Raw genomic sequence first — 14,765 nt, 5'->3', positions numbered from 1 at the left:
ATAATGCACACCTTATACATTTTTTATAAATATAAAAATAATGTGTTACTAAAGTTATATATGTTGTTCTGTGTATGTGATTTCAAAGTCTAGATTGGCCGGATTAACCCTTTAACTGCCGCATTCCTTAAAACTTGATTGTCAGAGGTTACTGTAAATGCTTATGCCCGCTGGGCACAGTTTTCCCGATGCCACCGGGGTGGGCGTTGCACTGATGGCTTGAGCCCGACATCGCTGCTTGCAGCTATATTTTATTATTATTATTCTTCTTCTTCTTCTTCTTCTCCCGAATGAATCGCATTTTTGAGGGCTTTAACATGCTCAAAAAGTCATGAAACTTTGCACACTCGTCAAACCTGGTGAAAATTTTCGTCTGATATAGGATTCAGAAGAGGGTGTGGCAAAATGGCTCGACAGCGCCACCTATGCCAAGAAAATCAACAGCCTTCCAGCTATGTTTCACGTACATGCACGAAAATTGGCACACATATGTAACACACCAATACCTACAAAAAAGACTCTTGGAGCGAAATTCTAAACCCAACAGGAAGTCGGTTATTTTTAATATTATGAGCATATTTTGTGTAATTTTGGTCATTTCCATGTGTTGTATTTTAACGAACTCCTCCTAGAGAGTTCTTCAAATCAACACCAAATTTGGTATGCCTAATCTAAAGGCCTTTGCGATGTTAAATTGCGAAGATCCTGACTTTTTGTTGAAGGGCATGTCCGTGGCGGCCTGGCGAATTTCGATGATTCGCCATGAAAAATGAAGTTGCTATAACTCACACATACAATGACCAATCTGCCCCAAACTTCACATGTTTGATGAGACTCCGAACCTGAACAGATTGACATGCCCATATTCAGTTATAGTCATAGCGCCACCTATTGGCAACAGGAAGTGACATATTTTACGCTGCGACGAACTACTCCTAGAAATTTTATGACATCAATGTCTTTTTTGTGGTCAGTCTAATCTAAAGGCCTGTGCGATGTTCAGTTGTGAAGATCTTGAGTTTTCGTTAAAAGGCTTGTTCATGGCGCCGCGACGAAGTTCGATGTCTCGCCATGCGAATAAAAGATGTTATAACTCAGGCATAAGATGTCCGATCTTCCCCAAACTTCACATGTGTGATAAGAGTCCTGGCCTGAACAGATCTTCAGGCCAATATTCCACCGGGTGTGGCAGAATGGCTCTATAGCGCCACCTATACACTTTCAACGGAGTGCGCCTCGAGCTATGTTTCACGTACATGTACAAAAATTGGTACACACATGTAACACTCCAATACCTACAAAAAAGTCTCTTGGTACGAAATCCGGATCCCAACAGGAAGTCGGTTATTTTGAATTTTCCCTTCAAAATTGCTGTTGTTTTTGCCATTTTCAGAGGTTGTACTTTAACGAACTCCTCCTAGAGATTTATTCAGATCAACACCAAACTTGGTCAGTGTAATCTAAAGCCCTTTGCGATAATAAATTGCGAAGGACTTGAGGTTTCGTTAAAGGGCGGGTCCATGGCGGCCTGACAAATTTCGATGTTTCGCCATGAAAAAGGAAGTTGCTGTAACTCAGACATACAATGTCCAATCTGCCCCAAACTTCACATGTTGGATAAGACTCTTGACCTGAACAGATCTACATGCCAATATTCAGTTATAGTCATAGCGCCACCTATTGGCAACAGGAAGTTACATATTTTACACTGCGACAAACTACTCCTAGAAATTTTATGACATCAATGTCTTTTTTGTGGTCAGTCTAATCTAAAGACCTGTGTGATGTTTAGTTGTGAAGATCTTGAGTTTTTGTTAAAAGGTGTGTCCATGGCGCCGTGATGAAGTTCAATGTCTCGCCATGGGAATAAAAGATGTTATAACTCAGGCATAAAATGTCCGATCTTGCCCAAACTTCACTTGTGTGATAAGGGTCCTGGCCTGGACAGATCTGAAGGCCAATATTCCATCGAGTGTGGCAAAATGGCTCAATAGCGCCACCTATACACTTTCAACGGAGTGCGTATACACTTTAAACGGAGTGCGCCTTGAGCTATGTTTCACGTACATGTACAAAAATTGGTACACATATGTAACACACCAATATCTACGAAAAAGTCTCTTGGTACGAAGTCCGAATCCCAACAGGAAGTCAGTTATTTGGAATTTTCTCTGCAAAATTAGTGTTGTTTTGGCCATTTTCAGGGGTTGTACTTTAACGAACTCCTCCTAGATATTTATTCAGATCAACACCAAACTTGGTCAGTGTAATCTAAAGCCTTTTGCGATCTTAAATTGCGAAGATCTTGAGGTTTCGTTAAAGGGCGTGTCCATGGCGGCCTGACAAATTTCATTGTTTCGCCATGAAATAGGATGTTGTTGTAACTCAGGCATAAAATGTCCAATCCTCCCCAAACCTCACATGTTCGATAAAAGTCCTGCCCTGAACACATCTGAAGGCCAATATTCCATTTTAATGATAGCGCCACCTGCTGGCAACAGGAAGATTGGCACATATATGGAATAAACATTGATATATTCTACTTATATTTATGAGTTTAAACGCATATTTCTCACCGTTCACCTATTAACTAAAGCCACTCGCTGCCGGTGAGCCCGGGTGCGAGGGCCCGTTCATCGCTGCTTGCAGCTTTAATTATTAGGGCTCAAGCCTGGAGGGCGAGAGCCCTATTGTTTTCCTTAGGATTATTTTTTATTATTATTATTATTATTTTTTTCCAACGTTACGGGGGCTTTTGGGGTCCTTAACATGCTCGAAAACTCTTGAAAATTGGCACACACCTTGGAACCTGCGGCCATTAGGGCTGGGCAGAGACCGATACATGGGCGTGGCACAGGGGCTCTACAGCGCCCCCTGGAATACTGAGGGCCATATATCATACATACTTGCACGTAGACACACGAAACTCGGTACACATGTAGATCTCATCAAACCAAACAACTTTCGTACTGCATGTCATAGGCTCCGCCCAACAGGAAGTTGGTTATTTAGGGTTTAGTATTCATATTTTTCGTCAAAGTTGTGGGGGCTTTTGGGGTCCTTAACATACTCAAAAACTCTTGAAAATTTGCGCACAGTTTGGAATCTGTGGCCTTTAGGAGCCTGCAGAGGCTGGGACCCAGGCGTGGCACAGGGGCTCTACGGCGCCACCTGGATCACAGTCAGAAATGTTGATGTATAGCTCACACATACTCACACATATGCATATGAAACTCAGTACACATACAGATCTCATCGTGCCGAACAACTTTCGTATTGCATGTCATAGGCTCCGCCCAACAGGAAGTCAGCTATTTAGAGTTATGTAAAAAGCGCATGCTCTGGAATTTGAAATACTTGTCATAGGTTTTTTTGCCGAATGCCACCAAATTCGGTCAACATGATCTCAAGACATTGGGGATGAAAAATTGCCAGGGGATTTTTGATATTTCGAACGGTTTGCTCGTGGCGAGGTGTTGAAATTATGGCGAGAAATGAGAAACAGGAAGTGTCTAATACCATCCACATACATTTCCTGATTTTAATCAAACTTCATCAGATTATTCGTTGTATGATGTCGATAGCATATATGTGACTATTAGGAGTCAAAGTTATAGCGCCACCAACTGGCAGCAGGAAGTGTGTCATTTTCAAAATGCTTTGAATTCAGCATCTTATTATTACTCAATTTGCTTCAAACTTCATCAGAATAATGTTAAAACACAGCCGATATAAATCTGCTGGGGGGATATTGATATCTAAAAATATTGTTGCCGTGGCAACATGTTAAACTGGAATACTTCTCAGGTGATTTTGAGGTATATAACATGCTTAGAATTTCATCAAACTCAGAACACATATCAGTATTTGTGATAACTAGACACTGGCAAAAGTTCATAAGAGGGCGTGGAAGAGGCACTCTATAGCGCCACCTTTTGTCAAAAGTGGGGGGGTTAGTTTTAGCTACAGACACCAAACTCGGTACAAAAATTGTTCTCATCAAGACGGACAACTTTCTAATTCACAGTCATCAGCTACGATCAACAGGAAGTCAGCTATTTTGATTTGAATGTGGATTTTTTTTTACATTTAGCTGTGAATTAATGCATACTGCTCAGAGGAGAGTAACACTATACACACCAAACTTTGTCTACATGATGCCAAAACATTTTAAACAACTTAATTTTCCAATAGATTTTGGATAGCTTGAATGGTTTTGTCTCTGTGATTTTTTTAAATGATAGTAAAAAGGGAATTATTAATTGTTCTGCATTTTTAAATTCCAAACACTTCAAAACCTTTTTTCATAAAGAAAAAAAGTAATTCTGAGTAAATATGGATAGTTTCACGACTTTACAACACTGTATGGATAACAGAAAATTAAAAAACTGTCAGACATCTCATCTCACTCTGTCCCTCTGTTTGAGTATATGTGCTTCAGACTTCCATTGTCAGAGAGAAATTGCGCCCCTACAGGTGCAATTACCGGACTTTTACTTTCACTTTTAAATCGGTTAAAAATACAAATAAATACTTAGATTTAATTCACACTGACAAGCTACAACAACATATCTGATTATTACCGGTTCAGGGCTCATGGATAAATAATTTCTGGCCAGAGATACGTGAGAAATAGGAGAGATGAATCACCGCTGTGATCACAAGCGTCTGGAGTAAAGAGCTCAGAAAAAACGAATTTATTCCTGTTTTAAAGCTTTTAAAAATAAATTATTACAGCGATATCACACAATCAACCAATTAGAACACACCAAGAGCTAAATTCAGATGTTTTTTAACTGTTTGTGTGAAAATGAAATATTTGCGCTGCCTATCTGAAATCACCGCTCCGATCAGCGCGTACAGTGTCGAGCTCAAAACAAACGAATTTATTCTTGTTTAAGAGCTTTTTTAAATAAAATATTACCACAAATGCACACAATAAACCCATTGTAACACTACAAGAGCTAAATGCAGGTGTTTGTGACCCGTTTAAGTGTGCAAGACTATTTGAAAGCTCGACTGGCAGAATAACATATCTCTCTCGAGCTGCAGGATTCTGCCTTTCGTCGTACGAACGAACACATCACGGACAAGATTATTACAAAACACATAATAGCTTGGCGACTATAAACGAAAACAGCCACGTGAACATAAACTGTTGAGAAATAAATCTGAAGTGGATCTACTGGATTTGAATATTAAGTGACCTCATATACCAGCTGCTTCTGTCTTCAATTTTAATCTATATAAAAAATGAAATTCATTCATCTTGGCTGCTTTTTTAATGTGTGTACGTATTTATTTATTATTTTGCTCTAACAAGAATTAATCTATATTTAATTAAATCAATACATTTTATTTTACATTTGATTTGTCCATTTCTGCATCTAAACGCCTAAAAACATAAAACATGCTCTATTATACTATTGTTAGCAATTTCTTTATCGTCCAATTTATCTGGTGTACACACTTTTATTTTCATAATAAACTTGTTTGTTAGATTATACACAGTTACAGTGGTCTATAATAAATATTAACAGGTTTTATTCAAGCTGTTTAGAATGATTGCAGTAGGCTAATTTAATTTAAAAAAAAAATTAATAAAAAACATTTGAAAACAATAACTGTTGTACTTTTTTATACATTTTGTATAATTTCATAGAAATATGCATTATAGTTATAAAAACAAAAATAAATTTAGCCACTCACATAGAAATAGCTTGGGCCTTATCCTTTTTCTGACAGTTTTAGGGATTTTTAAAAATCCTAAAAAAAAACCTTATTTGTGCTGCAAATAATAATTTCAAACTCATTTGATACTGACCTATGACATCCTGTGACATTATATTTATTTTAACTTACATAATCTCATGGATGTAACAGTAAATCTGTCCAGCTCACAGATCAATTCTAAGCTGTAATGCAAGCAGAACTTTCACAAATGCTTATGAGTCATTTAAGGATTTGATAACACTGTAAAATAATGTCTAATTTGTTAACATTAGCAAATGCATTGATAACACTTTATAATAACTGCACTCATTAGTAAATAGTCAGTTCATGCTTTATAAAGCCTTGTCCCAATATTAATAGTCAGGAGCAGTTTATAAATACAGCTATAAATAGCTTGTTCTTGGTTTATAAGCACATTTATTAAAAAAGAGAGTAAAGGGTCAGTTATCTTCCTATGAAAAATAAAAGAAAAAACGAAACAAACAACAACACAGATTTATACAGAACTCAGAAATGTTATTGTGGATTTATGATAAAATCAGCTTGTAAATTAATTCATACTCCTCCTCATACTACTCCATACTCCCTTTTCAACATGATGCCAATATACTGAGATGTTAAATTGTGAATGGGTTTAGGATAGCTTAAATGGTGTTGCCATAGAGATTTATTAAAGTAACATAAAAAAATACAATAGTTATTTTACTATATCTTTAAAATTTTTCATTCTAACTCTTCATAATTTTTCATATAAGTAGAAGTCCTCATTTGAAGGAAGCACAGTAAGTTTCATAGCTTTATCATTTTCAAGAGCCAGCATAAAATTAAAACTATCATAACTTATAAATCAAGCTTGCAATTCTTAGTACCAATAATGGCCACCAGATGGAGATATAGGATTACTTTTAAATAATTATTGTAGAAACGAGTATGATTTAAATCATTTATAGAAATCTTTCAAATAAAATAATATGTATTTTAGGAATTTTACTGATAAAAATGACCCTCACTTAATTAGAATAACAAGCTGAAGTATTGTGAACTGTATATTAAGAATAATTCTTTATAGGCTTTATGGACAGATACGTTTGGAGTGACTCTTGAAGGTTCAGCACCACATCCTCTTTTACCACTGTTTAAATAATTTATCTTACAGAACAGGTGCGAATGAATTTTGGATAGCTTGAATGGTTTTGTCGTGGTCATTTTTTGAAATAATAGTAAAAAAGGAACCAGTAAATGTATTTTTATTTTTTTAAAGTGCAGCTTCTAAACACTTCAAAAAAAAAAAAAATGTACACATAGAAGACCAGTCATTCTGAGGCATATTTCCTCAGAATGACAGGTCTCATGACAATAGTTTCATGACTATACAACACTATATGGATGATAGAAAATTAAAAAAACTATCATACATCTGATGTCACTCAGTCCCACTGTCACTGTGGGTAATGTGTGTGTGTGTGTGTATGTGTGTGTGTTAAGTGAATTAGGTGTGAAACTATCAGGGAGCATTTAGTCTCCAGCGCCAACATTTTACAGAACTGCCACTTTCCTGGAGTCTCCAGAATTACTCGGTGTCAGGCTCTGAGAGACTTAAGATTCCAAAAAATGATTTAATTCGAATACCATGAAGTATTGTGAAATACTATATATTAAGACTTTATATATAGGCTTTATGAACAGATTAGAGTGACTCGTGAAGGACCAGCACCACCTCCTCTTGTCCGATGGTTTGAGGAATATATCTTCCAGAATCCAGGATTAAGATTTAGGAGCTCATTTTTATTCCACCTCCTTTCCTGAAAGTCTGTCTTGCAGAATTGACTAAAAATTAATCTTCACATTAATTCCTAATTATTTTGCAATTCTTTTTGTCAGTTCTTCTTGACCTGTTTTTCTCTTCCAGCTTTCCTGGACTATTGTATAGCACTCATAAATGGTTAAATAAAAAATAATGGTAGTTATTAAGATTGATATGGTTTGGAATTGGTAAAATGTGCTTGGAAAAAAATCACAATAAAACAATGTTTTAATGTTTAAGTTTGGAAAATTAACTGACATGAATGAATGCTATATAAATATTGTTCATGTTAACATAATGTTTATAAATGGAATCTTATTGTAAAGTGTTACTAAAGTTATATATATATATATATATATATTGTTCTGTGAATGTGATTTTAAAGTCTAGATGATTCGGATTAACCCTTTAACTGCCATATCCTTTAAAACCTCACTGCCAGAGGGATATTGTGAATGCATGTGCCCGCTGGGCACAGTTTACCTGATGCCACCGGGGTGGCGATGGCATTGGTGGCTTGAGCCCGCCATCGCTGCTTGCAGCTATATTTATTATTATTCTTCTTCTTCTTCTTCTCCCGAATGAATCGCATTTTTGAGGGCTTTAACATGCTCAAAAAGTCATGAAACTTTGCACACGCGTCAAACCTGGTGAAAATTTTCGGCTGATATAGGATTCAGAAGAGGGTGTGGCAAAATGGCTCGACAGCGCCACCTATGCCAAGAAAATCAACAGCCTTCCAGCTATGTTTCACGTACATGCACGAAAATTGGCACACATATGTAACACACCAATACCTACAAAAAAGGCTCTTGGAGCGAAATTCTAAACCCAACAGGAAGTCGGTTAATTTTAATATTATGAGCATATTTTGTGTAATTTTGGTCATTTCCATGTGTTGTATTTTAACGAACTCCTCCTAGAGATTTCTTCAAATCAACACCAAATTTGGTATGCCTAATCTAAAGGCCTTTGCGATGTAAAATTGCGAAGATCTTGAGTTTTCGTTGAAGGGCGTGTCCGTGGCGGCCTGGCGAATTTCGATGATTCGCCATGAAAAATGAAGTTGCTATAACTCACACATACAATGTCCAATCTGCCCCAAACTTCATATGTTTGATGAGACTCCGAACCTGAACAGATTGACATGCCCATATTCAGTTATAGTCATAGCGCCACCTATTGGCAACAGGAAGTGACATATTTTACGCTGCGACGAACTACTCCTAGAAATTTTATGACATCAATGTCTTTTTTGTGGTCAGTCTAATCTAAAGGCCTGTGCGATGTTCAGTTGTGAAGATCTTGAGTTTTCGTTAAAAGGCTTGTTCATAGTGCCGCGACGAATTTCGATGTCTCGCCATGGGAATTAAAGATGTTATAACTCAGGCAAAAAATGTCCGATCTTCCCCAAACTTCACATATGTGATAAGAGGCCTGGCCTGAACAGATCTGCAGGCCAATATTCCACCGGGTGTGGCAGAATGGCTCTATAGCGCCACCTATACACTTTCAACGGAGTGCGCCTCGAGTTATGTTTCACGTACATGTACAAAAATTGGTACACACATGTAACACACCAATACCTACAAAAAAGTCTCTTGGTACGAAATCCGGATCCCAACAGGAAGTCGGTTATTTTGAATTTTCCCTTCAAAATTGGTGTTGTTTTTGCCATTTTCAGGGGTTGTACTTTAACAAACTCCTCCTAGAGATTTATTCAGATCAACACCAAACTTGGTCAGTGTAATCTAAAGCCATTTGCGATGTTAAATTGCGAAGGACTTGAGGTTTCGTTAAAGGGCGTGTCCATGGCGGCCTCACAAATTTCGATGTTTCGCCATGAAAAAGGAAGTTGCTGTAACTCAGACATATAATGTCCAATCTGCCCCAAACTTCACATGTTGGATGAGAATCTTGACCTGAACAGATCTACATGCCCATATTCATTTATAGTCATAGCGCCACCTATTGGCAACAGGAAGTGACATATTTTACACTGCGACGAACTACTCCTAGAAATTTTATTACATCAATGTATTTTTTGTGGTCAGTCTAATCTAAAGACCTGTGTGATGTTTAGTTGTGAAGATCTTGAGTTTTTGTTAAAAGGCATGTCCATGGCGCCGTGACGAAGTTCGATGTCTCGTCATGGGAATAAAAGATGTTATAACTCAGGCATAAAGTGTCCGATCTTCCCCAAACTTCACATGTGTGATAAGAGTCCTGGCCTGAACACATCTGAAGGCCAAAATTCCATTGGGTGTGGCAAAATGGCTCGATAGCGCCACCTATAAACTTTCAACGGAGTGCATATACACATTCAATGGAGTGCGCCTCGAGCTATTTTTCACGTACATGTACAAAAATCGGTACACACATGTAAAACACCAATACCTACAAAAAAGTATCTAGGTACGAAATCCGAATCCCATCAGGAAGTCGGTTATTTAGAATTTTCTTGGCAAAATTGGCGTTGTTTTTGCCATTTTCAGGGGTTGTACTTGAACAAACTACTCCTAGAGATATATTCAGATCAACACCAAACTTGGTCAGTTAAATCTAAAGGCCTTTGCGATGTTAAATTGTGAATATTTTGAGGTTTCGTTAAAGGGCGTGTCCATGGCGGCCTGAGAAATTTTGATGTTTCGCCATGAAAAAGGAAGTTGCTTTAACTCAGACATACAATGTCCAATCGGCCCCAAACTTCACATGTTAGATAAGACTTCTGCCCTTAACAGATCTACATGCCCATATTCAGTTATACTCATAGCGCCACCTGCTGGCAACAGGAAGTTACATGTTTTATGCTGTGACAAACTACTCCTAGAATTTTTTTTAGATTCATGTATTTTTTTGTGGTCAGTCTATGAGTTTAAATGCATGTTTCTCACCGTTCACCTATTTACTAAAGCCACTCGCTGCCGGTGAGCCCGTGTGCGAGGGCCCGTTCATCGCTGCTTGCAGCTTTAATTTATTTTTGTTTTTTTGTGGAAAAAAACGGTTTGCTGAGCATGAAAGCATGACACTAGAGTTCCTTCCACCATACTCCCGTTCCTGAATCAGATATTTCAGCATGGAAATGAAAAGTGTATTCATTTCCATGCTGAAATATCTGATTCAGTAACGGGAGTATGGTGGAAGGAACCCTAGTTTCATCTTCATAGAAGGCACAAGATCAGATAACTAAGTTGGATGCCACGAATGCTGCTTGTCACAGACCATCATCGCAAATATATTTTCCCCTGCTGCATCACAAAAGAAACATCAGATGTGATGTTGATGAAAATCTCTGGCAAGACTAACAAGAATGGCAGGATGTTATGCATTCAGTGTTGTGTACAGCGAGGAGCTATAATTTAATGGTTTTGTATGGAATTAGCCTTTTTTCTCTCATTTTACACAACCTATTTTTATCTATTTTTTTGACCACCACAATGTTTATATATTTATATAGTCTAAAGGTACTATACACAATTACTTCGACAGAGCAACATCCATGTCATGCTTTCAGATCCCACAGCTGACTTAATCAAACACAGACCATCTCAAAGTCCTGCTTCCACCCCCTTATCTGATTGGCTAGTGTGGAGCGCTGGAAACAGTTATGCAGGGAACGCCTCTAGTCCCATAACAATGTAGGCAGCTTTAAAAAAGCATAATTTCAGATGTTAGTCCACTGTCTAGAGCAAAATGGCCTCAGAACATGACAGAGCAGTTTTGCAAGTCATCTTTAACCCTACCAGCCCTTTTGGAGATATACCTCGGTTAAATCAAGAAGATGAGTTGACAGACGATGGTAAGATGAAGATCCATTATTTGATTATATATGCTAAGTTTGTGTATGATGATGACCAGTAGTCTCTCATTTAATGTTATATTGTGATAGATAGGGAATTAAATCAGGTCTTTCATACTCGAAAGTTTCAAATGCTATGCAGATGTGTTGTCATTGTGAACACTAATGTTGTATTTCTTTCATATCTCTTTCTCTAGACAGTGTTTTTGAATCAGAGCTTGTGAAACAGGTGAAAGATCTGGAACTGCAGGGAGTTTCTGCTGCTGAGTCTGGAGACCTGGTCGCTGCTCTTCAGCATTTTAACCAGGCTATCCGGATCCTGCCTGAGAGGGCTTCAGCCTACAACAACCGAGCCCAGACCAAACGCCTGCAGGGAGACACGGAAGGTAATAGGTTTCTTCTTTCACTCCCAGAATCAGCTGAAACGTTTTCCAACTTTAAAACTGAACATGAATTTAGCGACACTCACTGGAGCAGTGTAATATAATTTTGCAGAAACATAAACACAATGTCAACACAAGCCCCAATGAGTGAAAAAAAATAAATAAATAAATAATAATAATAATAATTTGAAAGAGCAAATTAAATCATATGGATTTAAACAAGGCAAGAGTGGAATTATTTTTTGGTTTATCTTGCTGAACTGGTTTATATATACATGTATTGCAGGTGCAGTGGAAGATCTGGAGCGTGCCATTTCTCTCAGCGGTGGCACTGGGCGATCAGCTTGTCAGGCTCTGGTCCAGCGTGGGCTTCTTCTTAAATTGTCGGGGCGTGATGAGGAGGCTCGGGTGGACTTTGAGAAAGCAGCCGCTCTGGGCAGTGAGTTTGCCCGGCAGCAGGCTGTGATCTTGAACCCCTACGCTGCCCTGTGTAACCGCATGCTGTCAGAGGTCATCAACAAACTACGCAACCCAGAAATGTCAGACATGCCATAGATATGGAAATGCATATACTAATAAGTATAAATATGTATTGTATTTTAACGAAGGCATACTGTACATTTATTAACTTTGTACTTTGCTGGTTTTTCGTAAGTGAATAAAATCAAACCTTTTTCAGATGATTGTCACTTTGGGGGGTTGTAAAGAATTTATTTTCTTTTTTTTTTCTAAAATATATATCAATGTTTGAGAGAGAGAGAGAGAGAGAGAGAGAGAGAGAGAGAGAGAGAGAGAGAGAACTATACTTTGCAATACCTAAAATTATGATAGCACTGAAGGAACATATAAATAAACTTTTGGATCAAAATTGTGATGGAAATAAACTTATATTTACTTATAATAAACTGTATAAAAGTAACACAGAATTTTAGAATCTGTACAAATAATCAGAGGAATTATCAAATTATCACACATTATTTATTCAGTGAACTCTATCTTAAATATTTCTCAAAATTATGTTTTAACAGTGTATATAACAGTGTAATTATAGGACAGTGTAATTTCTTGCCACTAGAGGTCAGCAATGATCTGTCAGAAGTTAGGAACGTTTACCCAAGAAAGAAATTCTCTTTAAAACAGCATACGAAGTTGACATTGACTAAAACCTAAATTCAACAAGGACATATTTAGGAGGTCATTGTTTGCAGCATGCTTTCATTTTATATATTTTTTTTATGATAATACAAGTGCACAGTTAGCATTTTTAGATGAGAGAGACCAGTAGCACATGGTTTTAGACATCTTTGCTATTGTTAAAGGTCTTAAGCATAAATACAGACCAGTCTCACTTACCCTTGCATGCCACATCAATGTTAGCATGACTTGGGTTTTTCTTTTAATTGATCTTTGTGGATGTAAATATCTCTCCTCTGTTTAGCTGTTATAAACAGACAAACAGGCAAGTCAGACTAAGCCTATGAGAAACAAGGTTACATTACATTACACACAGTTACTATTATTTAACCATTATAAACATTATTTTTATACTGTTATAACTGATTGTCAAGAAAGTTCAATATAATCGAATACCACTTAAAAATGAGGACAATAGCTGTTCATTTAAGGAGTTTTGGACTGCAGTGAAATGATAACAGGGGGCTAATAATGTTCTTCCATAAATTAATTTTTAGTTATTTCAGTTATTTTACCCACTCTTCCAAAGAGTATGTTGCTGAATTTTCATAACACACCATAATAAGCTTATTACACATAATATCCACTAGATGTCAATACAGCCCTTTGATGTGCGTAGACTGTGGAGCATTACAGGTTTGCATTATTAAATATTGCTTGTGGTAAGGGTTAGTGTTTAAGGAGCATAAACCTTACAAAAGTGTAAATGCATTTTTTTTTATTTAAACCACCTTTGTTTATGCTAATGTGTTGAGGATTTTTGACTTCAGACATTGGCTTGGTTGACTCTCATTTCAATGCTTTTCAAAAATTATGTCCAAAAACTAGCAGTGTCTATAAAAACAACAATGACCTAATTAGCATCCTTGTAGTATATATATAAAAAAAAAATAATCAGATGTCAGCTCTGAAGTGAAGTCAGTCAATAAAATGAAAACTGCTGATGCCTCGTCGATGAAATTTTCAATGAGCTTCTCACTTTAATTCAACCTGAAGAAGAAAAAGCCACCATGCATGCAGGCGTTTATGATCAGATAAATTTAGCCCATCAACAACAAATCTGTATCCAGTCTCACACTATTAATGTCAAAAAGTAATTAAAGCCACCTTTCAATGATGTCTTTACTGCTAATACTACTTAATTAGGAAAGGGATTTTATAGGTTCCCCCAGGACATGAAACTTTGTCTAATTTTGCTACATTAATGAAGAAAGTTTTAATCAGGACAAAATTAGGGAAATTGAAAACAAGGCATTATAGTAAAGCTGTATTCACAACCAGACAGACTAATAACAGACTAAAGCACCAGATACATCCACAAGAGGAGGAGGCGACCACAGGTCAGCACATCAAATGGAAAAACATCAACTCATTAAGGTCAGACTATGCTGAATGTCAAAGCTCTCTGTCATAGCTCAATGAAAGATGAGTCTGACGTCAATCGCAGATTTGAAATAACTTTAATGTTTTGCTGCACTCAGGAGGCTTGGCTGGTTTTGTTTTGTCAGAAAGACTCTGCTGGTAAATGATGCATCTTCCTGCTTTGATGGTCATGGCTGTGTCGGGAATAGAAAATCATGAAAACACCATATGTATTGCAAGAAATCTAAAATTTAAAGGCAGGTGTTTCGTAACTTCAAAATTAGCAGTTACATTTTACAATTAAACTACGCTGTTAAAAGATTACTGTGAAATTTAATGTGAATCTTGCAGCAATTGGCAAGTAAGTTGCTGTAATACATTCCATGGTATGCTTACTGTAAGTTTAATCACAGTAATTAACTAATTTTTTACAGTAAAATCACATTACCATAAGTGCAATTAGAGAAATAGAATGCTGATTTTAACAGCA

General features: G+C 37.0%; 1 protein-coding gene across 1 annotated transcript; it reads left to right on the top strand.

Annotated features, from left to right (window-relative positions):
• The first annotated feature begins 11,126 nt into the window (after window positions 1-11,126).
• Window positions 11,127-12,408, top strand: ttc36 (tetratricopeptide repeat domain 36). Its single transcript, XM_026231226.1, has 3 exons — window positions 11,127-11,336; window positions 11,534-11,722; window positions 12,006-12,408. The coding sequence occupies exons 1-3, from the start codon at window positions 11,231-11,233 to the stop codon at window positions 12,272-12,274; spliced, it is 564 nt and encodes a 187-aa protein (XP_026087011.1). The 5' UTR covers window positions 11,127-11,230; the 3' UTR covers window positions 12,275-12,408.
• The last annotated feature ends 2,357 nt before the right edge of the window (window positions 12,409-14,765 follow it).

Source organism: Carassius auratus, chromosome 43 (genome assembly GCF_003368295.1).
Source record: "Carassius auratus strain Wakin chromosome 43, ASM336829v1, whole genome shotgun sequence".
Taxonomy (NCBI): Eukaryota; Metazoa; Chordata; class Actinopteri; order Cypriniformes; family Cyprinidae; genus Carassius; species Carassius auratus.
This window is presented reverse-complemented; position numbering and strand designations above follow the sequence as displayed.

Excerpts from the sequence above, each read along its gene's own strand:
- ttc36 (XM_026231226.1), top strand. The coding sequence starts at position 11,231 with ATGGCCTCAGAACATGACAGAGCAGTTTTGCAAGTCATCTTTAACCCT. Across the intron at positions 11,337-11,533 it reads AGATGAGTTGACAGACGATG|ACAGTGTTTTTGAATCAGAG; the intron begins GTAAGATGAAGA and ends CTCTTTCTCTAG. Across the intron at positions 11,723-12,005 it reads CCTGCAGGGAGACACGGAAG|GTGCAGTGGAAGATCTGGAG; the intron begins GTAATAGGTTTC and ends CATGTATTGCAG.